This window comes from Oncorhynchus nerka, linkage group LG10, assembly GCF_034236695.1.
Source record: "Oncorhynchus nerka isolate Pitt River linkage group LG10, Oner_Uvic_2.0, whole genome shotgun sequence".
Classification (NCBI taxonomy): Eukaryota; Metazoa; Chordata; class Actinopteri; order Salmoniformes; family Salmonidae; genus Oncorhynchus; species Oncorhynchus nerka.
Genome location: NC_088405.1, coordinates 42,509,342 through 42,528,327, shown reverse-complemented (window position 1 = coordinate 42,528,327; position 18,986 = coordinate 42,509,342). Strand labels below are relative to the sequence as shown.

The following is an 18,986-nucleotide window of genomic DNA, read 5'->3' as shown; positions in this document are numbered from 1 at the left end:
AAGTCATACCACAGATTCTCAACTGGATTGAGGTCTGGGCTTTGACTAGGCCATTCCAAGACATTTAAATATTTCCCCTTAAACCACTCGAGCATTGCTTTAGCAGTGTGCTTAGGGTCATTGTCCAGCTGGATGGTGAACCTCTGTCCCAGTCTCAAATCTCTGGAAGACTGAAATAGGTTTCTCGCAAGAATTTCCCTGTATTTAGCGCCATCCATCATTCCTTCAATTCTGACTAGTTTGCCAAGTCCCTGCCGATGAAAAACATACCCACAGCATGATGCTGCCACCACCATGCTTCACTGTGGGGTGGTGGTCTCGGGGTGATGAGAGGTGTTGGGTTTGCACCGGACATAGTGTTTTCCTTGATGGCCAAAAAAATAAATTTTAGTCTCATCTAACCAGAGTACCTTCTTCCATATGTTTGGGGAGTCTCCCACATGCCTTTTGGCTAACACCAAATGTGTTTGCTTATTTATTTCTTTAAGCAATGGATTTTTTTTCTGGCCACAATTCCATAAATCCCAGCTCTGTGGAGTGTACTGCTTAAAGTGGTCCTATGGACAGATACTCCAATCTCCGCTGTGAAGCTTTGCAGCTCCTTCAGGGTTATCTTTGGTCTCTTTGTTGCCTCTCTGATTAATGATTTCCTTGCCTGGTCCATGAGTTTTGGTGGGCGGCCCTCTCTTGACAGGTTTGTTGTGGTGCCTTATTCTTTCCATTTTTTAATAATGGATTTAATGGTACTCCGTGGGATGTACAAAGTTTCAGATATTTTTTTATAACCCAACCCTGATCTGTACTTCTCCACGACTTTGTCCCTGACCTGTTTGGAGAGCTCCTTGGTCTTCATGGTGCCGCTTGTTTGGTGGTGCCCCTTGCTTAGTGGTGTTGCAGACTCTGGGGCCTTTCAGAACAGGTGTATATATACTGAGATCATGTAACAGATCATGTGACAGATTGCACACAGGTGGATTTTATTTAACCAATTATGTGACTTCAGAAGGTAATTGGTTGCACCAGATCTTATTTAGGGGCTTCATAGCAAAGGGGTTTAATACATATGCGCGCACTACTTTTGTGTTTTTATATATATATTTATATATAGTTACTTTTTTAATTTCACTTCACCAATTTGGACTATTTTGTGTATGTCCATTACATGAAATCCAAATAAAAATCCATTTAAATTACAGGTTGTAATGCAACAAAATCGGAAAAACGCCATGGGGGATGAATACTTTTGCAAGGCACAGTAAGTGTTCCTTTTGTCCAGGTGGGAAAAGGCAGTGTGGAGTGCAATAGAGATTGCGTCATCTGTGGATCTGTTGGAGAGGTATGCAAATTGGAGTGGGTCTAGGGTTTCTGGGACGATGGTGTTGTGAGCCATGACCAGCCTTTCAAATCACTTCATGACTACCGATATGAGTGCTAAGGGGCGGTAGTCATTTAGACAGGTTACCTTTGCTTTTGTAGGCACAGAGACTATGGTGGTCTGCTTGAAACATGTAGGTATTACAGACTCGGTCAGGGAGAGTTTGAAAAGGTCAGTGAGCCGGCCGCGACCAGAAGGTCCATTGGGCGACGCATCGGGAGGGTTTGGCCGGTAGGGATATCCTTGTCTCATCACGCACTAGCGACTCCTGTGGCGGGCCGGGCGCAGTGCACGCTAACCAGGTCGCTAGGTGCACGGTGTTTCCTCCGACACATTAGTGCGGCTGGCTTCCGGGTTGGACGTGCGCTGTGTTAAGAAGCAGTGTGGCTTGGTTGGGTTGTGTATCGGAGGACGTATGGCTTTCAACCTTCATCTCTCCCGAGCCCGTACGGGAGATGTGGCGATGAGACAAGATAGTAACTACTAACAATTAAATACCGCAAAATTGGGGAGAAAAAGGGGGTGGGGATAAAATAAAATAAATGTCAGTGAAAACACTTGACAGTTGGTCCGCGCATGCTCTGAGTACATGTCCTGGTAATCCGTCTGGCCCCGCAGCCTCGTGAATGTTAACCTGTTTAAATGTCTTGTGTGATCAGCCAGTCATCTGGAACAGGTGGTGCTCTCATGCATGCTTCAGTATTGCTTGCCTCGAAGTGAGCATAAAAGGCATTTAGTCCGTCTGGTAGGCTCACATCACTGGGCAGCTCAAGGCTGAGTTTCCCTTTGTAGTCTGTAATAGTTTGCAAGCCCTGCCACCTCCGACGAGTCAGAGCTGGTGTAGTAGGATTCAATCTTAGTCCTGTATTGACACTTAGCCTGTTTGATGGTTTGTCTGAGGGCATAGCGGGATTTTTTAGTGTCCCACTCCTTGAAAGCGGTTGCTATAGCCTTTAGCTAGGTGCGAATGTTGCCTATAATCCATGGCTTCTGGTTGGTATATGTACATACGGTCACTGTGGGGACAACGTCGTCGATGCGCTTATTGATGATGCTGATGACTGAGGTGGTAAACTCCTCAATGCCATTGGTTGAATCCCAGAACGTATTCCAGTCTGTGCTAGCAAAACAGTCCTGTCTGACCACTTCCGTATTGAGCGAGTCACTGGTACTTCCTGCTTTAGTATTTGTATGTAATCAGGAATCAGTAGGATATAATTATGGTTAGATTTGCCAAATGGAGGGTGAGGGAGAGCTTTGTACGCATATCTGTGTGTGGAGTAAAGGTGGTTGCACATGTGACATACTGGTAGAAATGAGGTAAAACTGATTTAAGTGTGCCTGCATTAAAGTCCCCGGAAAATAGGCGCCCCGCTTCTGGATGAGCATTTTCTTGTTTGCTTATGGCCTTATACAACTCGTTGAGTGCGGTCTTCATACCAGCCTCGGTTTGTGGTTGGTAAATAGACGTAAACGAAAAATATAGATGAAAACTCTCTTGGTAGATAGTGTCGTCTACATCTCATCATGAGGTACTCAGGTGAGCAATACCTCGAGACTACCTTAATTTTAGACATCGCCTACCAGCTGTTACTGACAAATAGACACACACCACCACCCCTCGTCTTACCGGACGTAGCTGTTCTGTCCTGCCGATGCACGGAAAACCCAGCCAACTGTATATTATCCGTGTTGTCGTTCAGCCACGACTCGGTGAAACCTAAGATATTACCCTTTTTAATGTCCCGTTGGTAGGATAGTCTCAAACGGAGCTCAACCAGTTTATTCTCCAGTGATTGCATGTTGGCCAATATAATGGATGGTAGAGGTGGGTTACTCACTCGTCGACAAACTCTCACAAGGCACCCTGATCTGCGCCCCCTGTATTTCCTTATTTTCTTCATGCGAATGACGGGGATTTGGGCCTTTATATCCTTCGCGTCAAACTCATTAAACAAAAAATCTTTATCCAGTTCGAGGTGAGTAATCACTGTTTTGATATCAAGAAGCTATTTTCTGTCATAAGAGATGGTAGCATCAACATTATGTACAAAATAAGTAACAAACAATGTGGGGGGAAAAAACACACAATTGGGTAGGAGCCCTTAAAACAGCAGCCATCCCCAGCAACATTCTTCTAAAAAGCACACACACACACACTAACTCACTGTCTTCCATGCAGGTCTTAACCTGTACTTACAAAAGAGGGATTCCCATTGATTATGAATCTGAGTTACATTATCTGTGGTCATTGACCTGACCTATTTCCACAATGGCATACAGTACGCAGTACTGACACAGCAAGAAAGGTGCCGTTGTGTATAATTATTTTGCATGACATGCCACAAAACACCTCATTTGGATATTGAACATTTGTTGCATATAAAATCAACTAGTTAATTGATAGTCTTCGCTTCCATAGCACATATGGAACGATCCAAATACATAGTCTTGAAAAATGTGTCTATTTAGTCCAGACAGACTCACCTCTTTCACTTTAGAGTTTAGATCAGCCTCGGTGACGTTATTAACGGCCGACTGCAGCTCACTCAGACTGGGGACCTGTGGAATACACACACACACATACACACACACACACTTTAGATTGCAAACTGCTCAACATCTTCAAATGACTTCTTTGGAGTAAATGTCATTATTATGCTTTGGCAGAAGGGGGCAGCAAAGCCAGAACTATCAACTATGCTGACATTGCCCGCCTTATTTTTGATTTTACTTTTATTTATACGGGTTTTTCTCATTGAGAAATTGAACCAGGTCTTTCTTTTCCAATAGAGACCTGGTCCAATAGCAGCAGGGGGAACAACGTTTCAGACGAAACAACTTACATACACAACATTAAACAAAACTATAAACCCACAATACAGTACAACAATTACGTTAAAAACACGAAAGTCTTGACTAAAAAACAGCTGTCCTAAAGACAATTACACCCTTCTATGCTATATACATCGATCAAGTATTTAAACTCCACCCACGAAACTAGATCATCACATTTTAAAATGATGCTCGTTATCGAAGTAGATCAGTGATAGGGATGAATGAAATACTGCATTGTCTATGATAAAATAAACTGAAGTCTAAAAACAACATTTATATGGAACTATTCAGGCCTTTTGTTGGACATGTATTTAGAAGATAAATACACAATGCAGAGGATGAGAGGTCAATATAGTACTAAAGGTCAAGAGGACTAAAAGTCAATAGAGTACTAACGATCAATGGAAATAGTGTTATTTTCTGTAATAGGGATGAAAGACCAATGGGTCAGAGACATGGGAGGAATTTCATTCTCATTGGTATACATTGAGCCTGAAATCGGATACTTGTTACTTTGCCATTGGCACAGTTTAATTGCAAGGAATTCTAATTGGTCAACCACAGGCTAGAGCTGGGTTATAAAACTACATCCTGTCCCTTTGTTCTGTGGAGAGAATCACTGAGGACAGGGGAGAATGAACATCTACCTCTCAGCATAACATCTATGATTTGTCCTCCTCTTTGAATAAACCAATTGTTCTCCCCCTGATATGCTTAAGGGCCTGTGTTATTGAAGAGTAACATCAACTGCTAACAGACAAAAATGTCTGGTTTCGTCTTGTGTTACTGATAAGGTGTGTGTGCATGTGAGCATGCATTATGAGCGGTCATTTTCCTGAAACCCAAGCCCTTCGTTGGTGGTAGCCTGTTTGGGGGATGCGTCAGAGGGAGTAGGAGGAGGAGGCGGAAGAAAGGACAAGTCAGGTCAGCTTACAGACTGAAACCTGGCATCCAAAGATAACACCATGAGTCAATAAGTCTACTCATTTGCCTGTGTCGTGTCGATCTCATTAACCCAGTAATGTGTTCCTCCTGTTGCAAGGCAATTTCCTCAAAACACAGTCCATCACCACACAACACACACTGTCGAAAACCACGCACACATGTTATCAGGAACACAGAAGAGCTTGATTGTGTTTAACAAAAGGCCTGAATCCTTCCTTATCAAGAACAAACCAGTAGGATGAAAAGACACACACCGGTGGGTACAGGGTGATAACTGGGGAACCAGAACAATCGTGGAAACGTGGAAAGAGGAAGAGGCGGCAACACGAAACTAAGTTGTACTCACAGCGATAGTGGTGGCAAATGTTAGTTTCTGTAGCTCTGACTGATAGGCCGAGCACGCAGTACAGTTAGGGTTTCTCAGTGTGCTGTTGATGCGGTCTCTGACAGAGCTAACATTAGCCTGGACCACAGATACATCAGACCGGACCTGGGTTAGAGTAGAGTCTAACCTCACCAGCAGGACACTGGTACTGTTCACCACTGGGATACAAATACAACATACACACATTTTAAAATGTCAGAAGACTTTAAAAAGCACTTTGTTAAACAATTAATGTAGATAATTCAAATGAACCTATATCAGAAGAGGAATATACACACAAACACCACACACAAGCGCACACACACAGAAAACCCCGTTAGAATATCAGAAGAGGAATATACACACACACACAAAAACACACACACAGGATGGAGTTGTACCATTGGCTATATCTCTGACAGACTGCAGGGAAGGTTTCAGGGGGCCCTCTAGCCTTCTCTGGATCTCCTTGCCCAGCAGATTACCTATATCTGGGAGCGAGAGAGAAGTCATTGGTGTTTCCCAAATTGTGAATGGCAGCTAGTCACTACTGGGTCAAAACGACAATTGGATTTACAGTTGTTTCAGTGTGTTTGTACTTTGCAGAACGTGTGATGCATTATGTGACTAGAAGCTCGGGTACTCACTATTGAGGCTTCTGGTGACTTCATCCACTGTCTCATTGCTCCCTATCAGCACACTATCAATTTGCTGAGCAGAGATAGAAGACACACACACACTTAGACACAGGAGAGATGACATAAAATTGAGGAGACTCTCTCAAGCACATTCTGAACACAAAACTGAAACTTCAAAGCCACTACCGACAGCCAAAATGAATGATTGACATGTTCTAACAACACAACCTGCCCTACCATTAACCTATCCTTCTCTCTCCATCCTTTCCCTCTCTCTATCTCCCTCTTCCCCCCTTCTTCCTCTCTCTTTCTCCCCAGTCTTGCCCCCTTTCTCTCCCTCTCTATCCCCTGCCTTCTTCACCCTTCTCCCTCTCTTCCCCCGGCGTCCCTCTCCCTCTGTTGTACCAGATAAAAGTGTTGACAGGCCTGACCGTCAGTTAACCATTAAGGTGAATGGGCGACTAATGGTGTGACAGAGAGTCAAAGGTCCTACCCCCAAGACATGCTAACCTCTCACCATTGCAAATAACAGGGGTGGTTATAGCATGTTTTGGGGGTATGATGTTTTTCTGAGTTTCTTTCTCTGAGCAATTGTATTAGTATAAAACAATGTAATCCCCCCCCCAAAGAAATTGCATACCAAAGGCAGCTGAGGGGAGGACAACTCATAATAATGGGTGGAACGGAGTGAATGGAATGGTATCAAGCACATGGAAAACATGTTTGATTTGTCCAATACCATTCTATTTATTCCTTCCAGCCATTTTACCATGAGCCCGTCCTCCCCAATGAAGGTGCCACTTGCTGCCTGTAGAGCGTACTCCATAGCTCCAGTATTTGAATGCTTTATTTTATTGTCATTCTTGCTCATCTTTATCAATGGTGTCAATCATTTCAGACCCCACTGTTCATCTATGAAACTGTCTGTAATTGACATGTCTATAATGTTTTAGAAACTAAACTGGTCTTCCTTCTTCATTTATTACTTAGGTTTTCTACTCCCTTCTGAAAATCACAGGTAAGTCCTCTCTCACGCGCTCGCGCGCACACACACACACACACACCTGTGGGACAGCAGTGAGGTAGGTTTGGAGGTTGTCAAGTGTATTGTTGAGTTCTACAGAGCTGTCCTCGACACTCCCTTTCAGAAACTGGTTGCTGAAGAACATGCAGATGTTCCCTGAACTACACACACATGCACAGAAAAATGAGTGTGTGTTCATTGTTTCACTTCATATCAAAAATGCTCGTTTTTTTTTTCTTATCCAAAGGCTTAAAATATGCGCGCACACTTACAGTATGACTAGCGTGGTGAGTAACGTAGCCCAGTAGAATCCTCTCCTGTGACAGTGGACAGCTTTAGTCTGCTTCTGGTACATGTGTCCTCCACAGCGTCCACAGCAGCGACAGCAGGCCAGGCAGAACCCCACCAGGGGCATCAGGATAATGTACACGATCCCTATAGCAGCACACACTAGGAAACCAACTTCATAGAGAAGGACCTGAGGAGATTCACACACAGTTAACATACACAGACACACACACACATTAACATAAACACACAGATACACTAGTAGAATATATAGGATTATGAGCACAGTGTAAATAAGAAGAACAAGAAAAGTTGGCTGATTCAACATTGGTGAAGAGAAGGATGGTGACACTTTGCTCAAATATATTAACGTTGCACATTACTGTGTAGTGTTAGCGTACTTTACACTGTCATCTACTACTCGTGCAATACTATGAAAACCGAATGACCAGAAATAGTCATTAGACCAATCTTCTATCATTAACAATGAAGAGTCATTGTTGTTCGATGTGACGTCACACTCTGTCAAATATCACTAGACAATAGATTGACTGTGATGTGGACAGGAGTCTCACGCGCATCTGTTCTCACCTCTTTAATGGTCTTGTCGTCGTGGTATATATTGCCATTTTCCTCCAATAAATTCACCAGCAAATCTAAGAGTGAGAGATGGAGAGAGAGATGGAGATGGAGAGGGAGAGAGAGATGGAGAGGGAGAGGGAGAGAGAGATGGAGAGGGAGAGGGAGAGGGAGAGAGAGATGGAGAGGGAGAGAGAGAGGGAGAGGGAGAGAGAGATGGAGATTGAGAGAGAGATGGAGAGGGAGAGAGAGATGGAGAGGGAGAGGGAGAGAGAGATGGAGAGGGAGAGAGAGATGGAGAGGGAGAGGGAGAGAGAGATGGAGAGGGAGATGGAGAGAGAGATGGAGAGATGGAGAGAGAGATGGAGAGGGAGAGAGAGATGGAGAGAGATGGAGAGGGAGAGAGAGATGGAGAGGGGAGAGAGAGATGGAGAGGGAGAGGGAGAGAGAGATGGAGAGGGAGAGGGAGAGGGAGAGAGAGAGTGAGAGAGAGATGGAGATTGAGAGAGAGATGGAGAGAGAGATGGAGAGGAGAGAGAGATGGAGAGGGAGAGGGAGAGAGATGGAGATGGAGAGGGAGAGAGAGAGGGAGAGGAGAGAGAGATGGAGATTGAGAGAGAGAGATGGAGAGGGAGAGGGAGAGAGAGATGGAGAGGAGAGAGAGATGGAGAGGGAGAGGGAGAGAGAGATGGAGAGGGAGAGGAGAGGAGAGAGATGGAGAGGGAGAGAGATGGAGAGAGAGATGGAGAGGGAGAGAGAGATGGAGAGGAGAGAGAGATGGAGAGGGAGAGGGAGAGAGGATGGAGATTGAGAGAGAGATGGAGAGGGAGAGAGAGATGGAGAGGGAGAAGGAGAGAGAGATGGAGAGGGAGAGGGAGAGAGATGGAGAGGGAGAGAGAGATGGAGAGGGAGAGAGAGATGGAGAGGGAGAGGGAGAGAGATGGAGAGGAGAGAGAGAGATGGAGAGGGAGAGAGAGATGGAGAGGGAGAGAGAGATGGAGAGGGAGAGGGAGAGAGAGATGGAGAGGAGAGAGAGATGGAGAGGAGGAGATGGAGAGGGAGAGGAGAGAGAGATGGAGAGGAGAGATGGAGAGGGAGAGAGAGATGGAGATGGAGAGAGAGATGGAGATGGAGAGGAGAGATGGAGATGGAGAGGGAGAGAGAGATGGAGAGGGAGCGAGAGATGGAGATGGAGAGAGAGATGGAGAGAGATGGAGAGGGAGAGGGAGAGAGAGATGGAGAGGGAGAGGGAGAGAGAGATGGAGAGGAGAGAGAGATGGAGAGGGAGATGGAGATGGAGAGAGAGATGGAGAGAGATGGAGAGGGAGAGGGAGAGAGATGGAGATGGAGAGGGAGAGAGAGATGGAGAGGAGAGAGAGATGGAGATGGAGAGAGATGGAGAGAGATGGAGAGGAGAGGGAGAGAGATGGAGATGGAGAGAGATGGAGAGAGATGGAGATGGAGAGGGAGAGATGGAGATGGAGATGGAGAGGGAGAGAGAGATGGAGAGGGAGAGAGATGGAGATGGAGAGAGAGATGGAGAGAGATGGAGAGGAGAGGGAGAGAGAGATGGAGAGGGAGAGGGAGAGAGAGATGGAGAGGGAGAGAGAGATGGAGAGGGAGAGGAGAGAGAGATGGAGAGGAGAGGGAGAGAGAGATGGAGAGGGAGAGGGAGAGGGAGAGAGAGATGGAGAGGGAGAGGGAGAGAGAGATGGAGATGGAGGGGAGAGGGAGAGAGAGAGGAGAGGGAGAGAGATGGAGAGGAGAGAGAGATGGAGAGGGAGAGATGGAGATGGAGAGAGAGATGGAGAGAGATGGAGAGGGAGAGGAGAGAGAGATGGAGAGGGAGAGAGATGGAGAGGAGAGGGAGATGGAGAGAGATGGAGAGGGAGATGGAGAGAGAGAGGGAGAGAGAGATGGAGAGGGAGAGAGAGATGGAGAGGGAGAGATGGAGAGGGAGAGGGAGATGGAGATGGAGAGAGAGATGGAGAGGGAGAGGGAGAGAGAGATGGAGAGGGAGAGAGAGAGATGGAGAGGAGAGAGAGAGATGGAGAGGAGAGAGAGATGGAGAGGGAGAGATGCAGAGGGAGAGGGAGAGAGAGATGGAGAGGGAGAGAGATGGAGAGGGAGAGAGAGATGGAGAGGAGAGAGAGATGGAGAGGGAGAGAGAGATGGAGAGAGATGGAGAGGGAGAGAGAGATGGAGAGGGAGAGAGAGATGGAGAGGTAGAGAGAGATGGAGAGAGATGGAGAGGGAGAGGGAGAGAGAGATGGAGATGGAGAGGGAGAGAGAGATGGAGATGGAGAGGGAGAGAGAGATGGAGAGGGAGAGAGATGGAGATGGAGAGAGAGATGGAGAGAGATGGAGAGGGAGAGGGAGAGAGAGATGGAGAGGGAGAGGGAGAGAGAGATGGAGATGGAGAGGGAGAGAGAGATGGAGAGGGAGAGAGAGATGGAGATGGAGAGAGAGATGGAGAGAGATGGAGAGGGAGAGAGAGATGGAGATGGAGAGGGAGAGAGAGATGGAGAGGGGAGAGAGAGATGGAGATGGAGAGAGAGATGGAGAGAGATGGAGAGGGGAGAGGGAGAGAGATGGAGATGGAGAGAGAGATGGAGAGAGATGGAGATGGAGAGGGAGAGAGATGGAGATGGAGAGGAGAGAGAGAGATGGAGAGAGAGATGGAGATGGAGAGAGAGATGGAGAGAGATGGAGAGGAGAGGAGAGAGAGATGGAGAGGGAGAGGAGAGAGAGATGGAGATGGAGACGGAGAGAGAGATGGAGAGGGAGAGGGAGAGAGAGATGGAGAGGGAGAGGGAGAGGGAGAGAGAGATGGAGAGGGAGAGAGAGAGAGAGAGAGATGGAGAGGGAGAGGGAGAGAGAGATGGAGAGGGAGAGGGAGAGAGAGAGAGAGAGAGAGAGATGGAGAGGGAGAGGGAGAGAGAGAGGGAGAGGGAGAGAGAGATGGAGATGGAGAGGGAGAGAGAGATGGAGAGGGAGAGAGAGATGGAGATGGAGAGAGAGATGGAGAGAGATGGAGAGGGAGAGGGAGAGAGAGATGGAGAGGGAGAGAGAGATGGAGAGGGAGAGGGAGATGGAGAGAGATGGAGAGGGAGATGGAGAGAGAGATGGAGAGGGAGAGAGAGAGGAGAGAGAGAGATGGAGAGGGAGAGAGAGATGGAGAGGGAGAGAGAGATGGAGAGGGAGAGGGAGATGGAGATGGAGAGAGAGATGGAGAGGGAGAGGGAGAGAGAGATGGAGAGGGAGAGAGAGATGGAGAGGGAGAGAGATGGAGAGGGAGAGGGAGAGGGAGAGAGAGATGGAGAGGGAGAGGGAGAGAGAGAGAGATGGAGAGGGAGAGGGAGATGGAGAGGGAGAGAGAGATGGAGAGGGAGAGAGATGGAGAGGGAGAGGAGATGGAGATGGAGAGAGAGATGGAGAGGGAGGGAGAGAGAGATGGAGAGGGAGAGAGAGATGGAGAGGGAGAGAGAGATGGAGAGGGAGAGAGAGATGGAGAGGGAGAGAGAGATGGAGAGGTAGAGGGAGAGAGAGATGGAGAGGGAGAGAGAGATGGAGAGGGAGAGAGAGATGGAGAGGGAGAGAGAGATGGAGAGGGAGAGAGAGATGGAGAGGGAGAGAGAGATGGAGAGGGAGAGAGAGATGGAGATGGAGAGGAGAGAGAGATGGAGATGGAGAGGAGAGAGATGGAGAGGGAGAGGGAGAGAGAGATGGAGAGGAGAGGGAGAGAGAGATGGAGATGGAGAGGGAGAGAGAGATAGAGATGGAGATGGAGAGAGAGATGGAGAGAGATGGAGAGGGAGAGGGAGAGGGAGAGAGAGATGGAGATGGAGAGGGAGAGAGAGATTGAGAGGGAGAGAGAGATGGAGATGGAGAGAGAGATGGAGAGAGATGGAGAGGGAGAGGGAGAGAGAGATGGAGATGGAGAGAGAGATGGAGAGAGATGGAGATGGAGAGGGAGAGAGAGATGGAGATGGAGAGGGAGAGAGAGATGGAGAGGGAGAGAGAGATGGAGATGGAGAGAGAGATGGAGAGAGATGGAGAGGGAGAGGGAGAGAGAGATGGAGAGGGAGAGGAGAGAGAGATGGAGATGGAGAGGAGAGAGAGATGGAGAGGAGAGGGAGAGAGAGATGGAGAGGGAGAGGGAGAGGGAGAGAGATGGAGAGGGAGAGGGAGAGGGAGAGAGAGATGGAGAGGGAGAGGGAGAGAGAGAGAGATGGAGAGGGAGAGGGAGAGAGAGAGAGGAGAGGGAGAGGGAGAGAGAGATGGAGAGGGAGAGGGAGAGAGAGAGAGAGATGGAGAGGGAGAGAGAGAGGGAGAGGGAGAGAGAGATGGAGATGGAGATGGAGAGAGAGATGGAGAGGGAGAGGGAGAGAGAGATGGAGAGGGAGAGAGAGATGGAGAGGGAGAGAGAGATGGAGAGGGAGAGAGAGATGGAGAGGGAGAGAGAGAGGGAGAGGGAGAGAGAGAAGAAAAAAAAAAGAAGACGGAGGATCTGGATAAGCACTACACAATACGTACATATGTAAGGGTCTTGAAATCATACGGCATATCATTACATTACATTTAAGTCATTTAGCAGACGCTCTTATCCAGAGCGACTTACAAATTGGTGCGTTCACCTTATGACATCCAGTGGAACAGCATATGAAAGCAATTGTGAAAACGTACTGTTATGATATAACTATTGTTCCCTGAAGGAGGGAATGAGGTACAACATACTATGGGGAATCAACAACCAATCATATTCACCTGAAGAACTGAAATCCCACCAAACGGATGCCAAGCCCGCCCTCGGAAGTCCCGCCTTCCTGACTATAATACTGGGGGTCGCATACATTTCCTCAATTAAGTACCACTCTTCAGCGAGCCCAATTCCACTGTAGGAGCGGAGTGATTGTATGTTTCCATAGTATGTTATACCTCGTTCCCTCCTTCGGGGAATAGTAGTTATATTCATAACTGTACGTTCCTTTTCAGTTGGTCACTCTGTATAGCATACTATGGAAACATAATACAATCACTCCCCAAGCCTAGCACGCCTATGACGGCCCATGCACACACAGGAGGGGAGGGGGGGGGGGGGGGGGGGCGCATGTGACAAATGCGCATGTGGCGCAGGTGACAAATAAAATTAGATTTGAAACCCTGGGTTAGAACTGACAATACCTACATGACACGCAGAGATGGCTCCCACATAAGCTTCAAATGTATAAAAAGAAAGGCCCTGCTCAAAAAGCTCTTGGAAGGACATCAAAAAGTCCACCAAAGAGCTCTGAAAAGGAGAATCTCCTTTAACCTGACCCGGGTAGTGTCCTGCATGTACATCAACAGGCAGTAGGGGGACGCTCATATGAAGCAGTGCGCATTTTCTGTCACTCAGGGCGATGTATCTTCCCAGATCTCTCAACATGGGGAAGTTCTACTTTCCAAGGGGGAGGTCTGGGAAGATACATCGCCCTGAGTGACAGAAAATGCGCACTGCTTCATATGAGCGTCCCCCTACTGCCTGTTGATGTACGCCACCGCCAGCCTGTTGTTGGACATTACCAACACATTCTGTCCCTCCAACATAGGAAGGAAATGCCTCAGGGCAAACAGTCAGTAGCTCTAGGTAATTGATATGCAGCGCCCTTTGCACTGTTGACCAAATCCCTCTTTTCGAGTAGCCCACACAAAGCGCTCCCCATCCCAGTAAAGATGCATCTGTCGTGATCAACATGCAGGACACTACCCGGGCCCATGAGAACCCCTTGCAACAACAAACGCGGGTCCCTCCATGGAGTCAACTCCCTTAGGCATGACGGTTGTATCTTGAGCAATCAATGGCAGTAGCGAGATGTGTCCAGACGCGTAGCAATCACTCTGCGCCTCAACAGACGCCTCAACAGACGCCTCAACAGAAGTCCTCGAGGCACCACAGCTTTCATAGAGGCCATCAGACCCAATAACCGCAGGCACAAGCGAAAAGGCGCAGAGTGCCCCAGCTGAAACCGTGCCGGACAGAGCCGGAATGCGACCCTCCTTTGTTGGGACAATAAACACAGGATTCAGAACCGTGTCCAGAATGAGACCCAGACACTGAAAGCACTGAGCCGGAGTCAAACAACTGTTCTTGTAATCCACTTTGCACCACAGACTTAATATGGGAAACCAGCGTGGCAGGGTGGCCAATACTCTGATCCGCTGGCACTGCACCGGTGCCAAAGTCGCCTCCACTGCCATAGAAAAGGTGCAGAGCGATCGGGCGAGTCCGAAAGGCAGGACCAGAAACTCGTAGGCCACACCCTCGAAATGAAACCTCTTGAAATAAAACCTTCTGTGGGGAGGATGTGTAGCCACATGAAAACATGCATCCTTCAGATCTATGTGCATAAACCAAACGCTGGGACACACCGACTGCAATAGCCAGCAAAGTATTAGCATTTTGAAATTGCAAACCTTGAGGTGATTTGTTTAAAAACACGCAAGTCCAGGATGGGACTCAACGTTCCATCGCTCTTGGGAACTGACACGGGGACCAGCCGAATAGCCTGCTTTTGAAGAAGAGAGGAAATCTCCTCTCTCAAGACAGGCGCTAGGACCTCGGAGACCATTTACATAATGACATCAAGAAAAGGAGGACGCACAGCGAACTACATACTGTACCCCCTTGTCACCATCCTCATCGCCCATGGTGAAACTGTGCATGCCAGCCACTGGATGGAGCACGCTGCCAGTCTCCCATGCATTGTCTCCTGAATGGGCAGAGCACCACCCAGAGAACTGGGATTTAATTTTTTTTTGTCATGCTTGTTTTAATATCCACTACTTGACAACCGTGTGTCTGAACTAGGGGAAGGAACTGTTTATTATACCCACAACTGGATGAGACCGCACTCTTGATACTCAATAAACACAGAGGAAACTTTTGTAGAAACAATGTGCTTTCTTGCTACTGCTGTTCTGATACCCAGCCCACACCGGGTTTGGGGGACTTTGCAAACCAGTAACTTGTCCCCGTTGACTGAGCCACTTGGGAGCACTATGGCCCTTGTTGGTGAAACTGGCTCATCCAAATACATCCTCCTGTCCCTGTCAGGAATCCAGGACAATGTCAAGCAGAGGTGGTGGTGAACCCATACTTCTCACCATAGCCAGGATAGTACAGCAGCACAGATTTCATCGAGAAGCTCTGAAACCGACTTCCCCGACTCTGTGGTCTTATTCAGCTCCTGTAGCAAATCGATATAATACATCAGCAGCATTGTGACCACATTCAATGACCGGGCCGCCACACCCTCAGTGAAGTACACTTTGTCCGGCTGATCCGTCGAGAACCAGCACTATGTATTCATCGTGCTAGGATTAGCCCTCTTTGTAGCCTCTGGAGCTAAGTAACTTGCCAGCTTTCCATCCATCCATCCAGTGTTATAATGGAGGGATTGTGCGTTCCTGGTGGAGGGATTGTGCGTTCCTGGTGTAACTCGGGCAGTTGTTGTTGCGATCCTGTACCTGTCCCGCAGGTTTGATGTTCGGATGTACCGATCCTGTGCAGGTGTTGTTACACGTGGTCTGCCACTGCGAGGACAATCAGCTGTCCTTCATGTCTCCCTGTAGCACTGTCTTAGGCATCTCACAGTACAGACATTGCGATTTATTGCCCTGGCCACATCTGCAGTCCTCATGCCTCCTTGCAGCATGCCTAAGGCACGTTCACGCAGATGAGCAGGGACCCTGGGCATCTTTCTTTTGGTGTTTTTCAGAGTCAGTAGAAAGGCCTCTCTAGTGTCCTACGTTTTCATAACTCTGACCTTAATTGCCTTCCGTCTGTAAGCTGTTAGTGTCTTAACGACCGTTCCACAGGTGCACATTCATTAATTGTTTATGGTTCATTGAACAAGCATGGGAAACAGTGTTTAAACACTATACAAATGAAGATCTGTGAAGCTATTTGGATTTTCACGAATTATCTTTAAAAGACAGGGTCCTGATAAAGGGAAGTTTATTTTTTATAAACATCCTCTGGTGTGTTCATGTGAGAGGATCAGAGTTCACACTTTCACAAGGCTGAATGGAGATCAGGCATCACATTTTTACATCAACCCTCTGATCTCTCCCACCATCTCTTCCCTCCCTCTCTTCGTTCATTCCTCCTTCACCCTCTCTCTCTCTGACAACAGTGAGATAGGAAATCAAACCTACCCGTATGTTATTTAGATGTAACCTAACCTAAGGATCATGAAACCATGGGTAACCATACCGGTGTTGTAAGACCTGAGCCAACCACACATTAAAGAACTGCTTGTCCACCATTGTCTTGTCTAACCCTGGTAGTTATGGTTATTGTTCATACACCAACGGCTGGCATTCTGGAGAGAAACCTGAGAGGAGATATATTACTGTCTAGTTGGGAAGGAGGACATTCTGCTTTTTCACATTCTCTCTCTAATTCTGCATTTCTCGCTCCCTCTTTCTGTCTCTCTCTCACACAGAGGCCACTCTACTAGATAAGTTGCATTGAATTGTGAAAACTGTTACAGAGTAACAACGAGGTGTGAACCACTTTTTTTTATTTTGTATTAGTGTTTTTCTTCTCTGTTGCACAAATGTGTGTTGGTGACTAACCACACATGTTGAGTAAATCAACTACGGAAGAGCTGTCACCATCACTTGTGTTTTGATGATAAAACCTAAATAATAAAACGCACAAGAAATCACAAGAAATAAAGCTTAGAACAGGCTACTTACTGTCACCATGTTCAATGAGAGAGAGAGAGAGAGAGAGAGAGAGAGAGAGACTTAGGATAGGATTCGAACAGAGAGTGGATCAGTCCGTATTTACAGTTGGGTTCAGAAATGTAAAGTTCTTAAAATGTTAAATTACTGCTCATTGCCTGGCACATAATAACAGACAAATGTCAGTGTTCTCAACGAACATAAAACCAAAACATGCGCAAACAAGGGTTGAAATACTAAGCAGCAATAATACCTCCAATCCTGATTGGATAGAAGCCATGATCAGAGAAACTATCGCTATCCAATCCGTGCATAGCAATCTGAGAGCTCTCTGATCTAAGACGAGTTTCACCTGGGCAAAGGTCAATGACTGATTAACTTGTGTGTGTGTGTCTGTGTCTGTGTGTGTGTGTGTGTGTGTGTGTGTGTGTGTGTGTGTGTGTGTGTGTGTGTGTGTGTGTGTGTGTGTGTGTGTGTGTGTGTGTATACCTGAGGGACCTTCACTGTTGTTTGTCAAACAGAATCAATAATGAAATGTACTGTCGTGATGGACAATCAGATTCTGTCAGTGAGACAAACTACAGTGGAGTATTGTCCACAGGCCTACGCTGTTACTCTGCTCTGTGGTTTCTGGGTTAACCATAAGTGTATGAGTCACTCACTAAATACAAGGAAACACACCATCTGCAAAACACGTTCATCTGACTACAGTAGTTAACCATTGACAGCCTAACCCACAACACACCAAAGGCATTCCCATTGAACACACTTACTGGCTAACGGCGTCGCCAGTTTCTATGGTTAAAGAGCGCTGGTTGGCTCTAATGTTTAACCTCATCACATCACTATAGGCACACAAGCTCAAATCTTTGGGGAGAGTTAGGAGGAAAGCAAACAGTGCATTTCCTGATGGAAACTACTCTCAGTTAAGCTAGAAATAAAATATTGCCTAATGTTTACATAGTCTGTTCACAAGAGATTAGTTGGCAACAGAAGAAAAATTATAATACAATTCCCCTATAGCTCTATACCATTTTCACTCTGCAAATTGGAGGAAGCCCATGTATTTGTATGGGATGTACATAATGGCTACACACAACTGGCTAGGTCAATATGAGGTCAGTATGATATATAGACTGCTGTAGAAAAGGAGCGCTGTCAGACTAAGCTATGTCCAAAATGGCACCATATTCCCTTTATAGTGCACTTGTTTTGTTTTTGACTATGGCACCCTGCTCCCTTTGTATACTGTAGTACACTACTTTTTACCAGACAAATTCAGCCCTAGACTGACCTTTGGGGAAGGGGTTGGGCTGGACGGTGTGGAGGAAGGACTGGACCACCCCGGACATGAAGCCTGTGTCTGCTCCTGGGACTGACTGGTACTGGGGCTGGCTCAGGTTCAAGGGAGTGACTCCCGTAGGACAGGAGTCAGCGGGAGGCTGGGCCAAGCTGGAACCCAGGAACAGTGCCCCAATCCAGGCCAACACCGCCCCGACGCAGCCCCCCAACCTCCAAACTCTCCTATATGCTCCCATCACTGCAGCTGGAGACAGGGCCGGAGGGTGTGCTAGGGTAAGGATGGAGAGATTAGTGTGGAACAATCAACTTATGGCACAATCTCAGTATTGCTGGGCCTGCAAACGCACAGAGCAGAGAGAGACTGGGGTGAAGTTGGAAACACACACGGATACAGAGAAAGCCAAGAAAAACACAGAAGTAATGAGATTGTTGTGAAAAAGTGCAGGCACTGGAAAGGAAACATATTGTATAGTAAAGTATTGTATAGTAAAGTATTGTATAGTAAAGTATTGTATAATAAAGTATTGTATAGTAAAGTATTGTATAATAAAGTATTGTATAGTAAAGTATTGTAAATTATTGTATAGTATTGTATAATAAAGTATTGTATAGCAATTGTAAGAAATCCTGCCTTGAAGGAAACCATAAACGTGATAACAAGGGAAACGTTCTTCTGTTCATGTGTAAAGCCCTTCCATAATGATCTGTAAACATTTGGCACAACATCTTTCTAGAGACCATGTGTCTATCTTAGGCTCTACCATAGTACATGCCATTTCACAGACGGGTCGTTCTTGAATTGTGGTGACACAAATGTCCCTTGCCTATGCAACCATGAAAAACACATTAAAAATGACAAATAGTTACACATCACACATTTTTGTTTATATTGAATATATC

The 18,986-nt window shown here is 46.8% G+C and overlaps 1 protein-coding gene across 1 annotated transcript in view; it reads right to left on the bottom strand.

The window, feature by feature from the left end:
* The window catches only part of LOC115135342 (prominin-1-A-like), a 35,109-nt gene that overhangs the window by 8,174 nt on the left and 7,949 nt on the right, over positions 1 to 18,986 (bottom strand). Inside the window, exons 2-9 of the mRNA XM_029669954.2 lie at positions 18,079 to 18,354; positions 8,064 to 8,128; positions 7,457 to 7,662; positions 7,225 to 7,345; positions 6,170 to 6,233; positions 5,924 to 6,013; positions 5,505 to 5,701; positions 3,863 to 3,937 (exon numbers count right to left, since the gene is read on the bottom strand). Of these exons, the coding sequence (XP_029525814.1) occupies positions 3,863 to 3,937; positions 5,505 to 5,701; positions 5,924 to 6,013; positions 6,170 to 6,233; positions 7,225 to 7,345; positions 7,457 to 7,662; positions 8,064 to 8,128; positions 18,079 to 18,322 (1,062 nt within the window). The 5' untranslated portion in view covers positions 18,323 to 18,354. The remainder of the gene's footprint in view (positions 1 to 3,862; positions 3,938 to 5,504; positions 5,702 to 5,923; positions 6,014 to 6,169; positions 6,234 to 7,224; positions 7,346 to 7,456; positions 7,663 to 8,063; positions 8,129 to 18,078; positions 18,355 to 18,986) is intronic.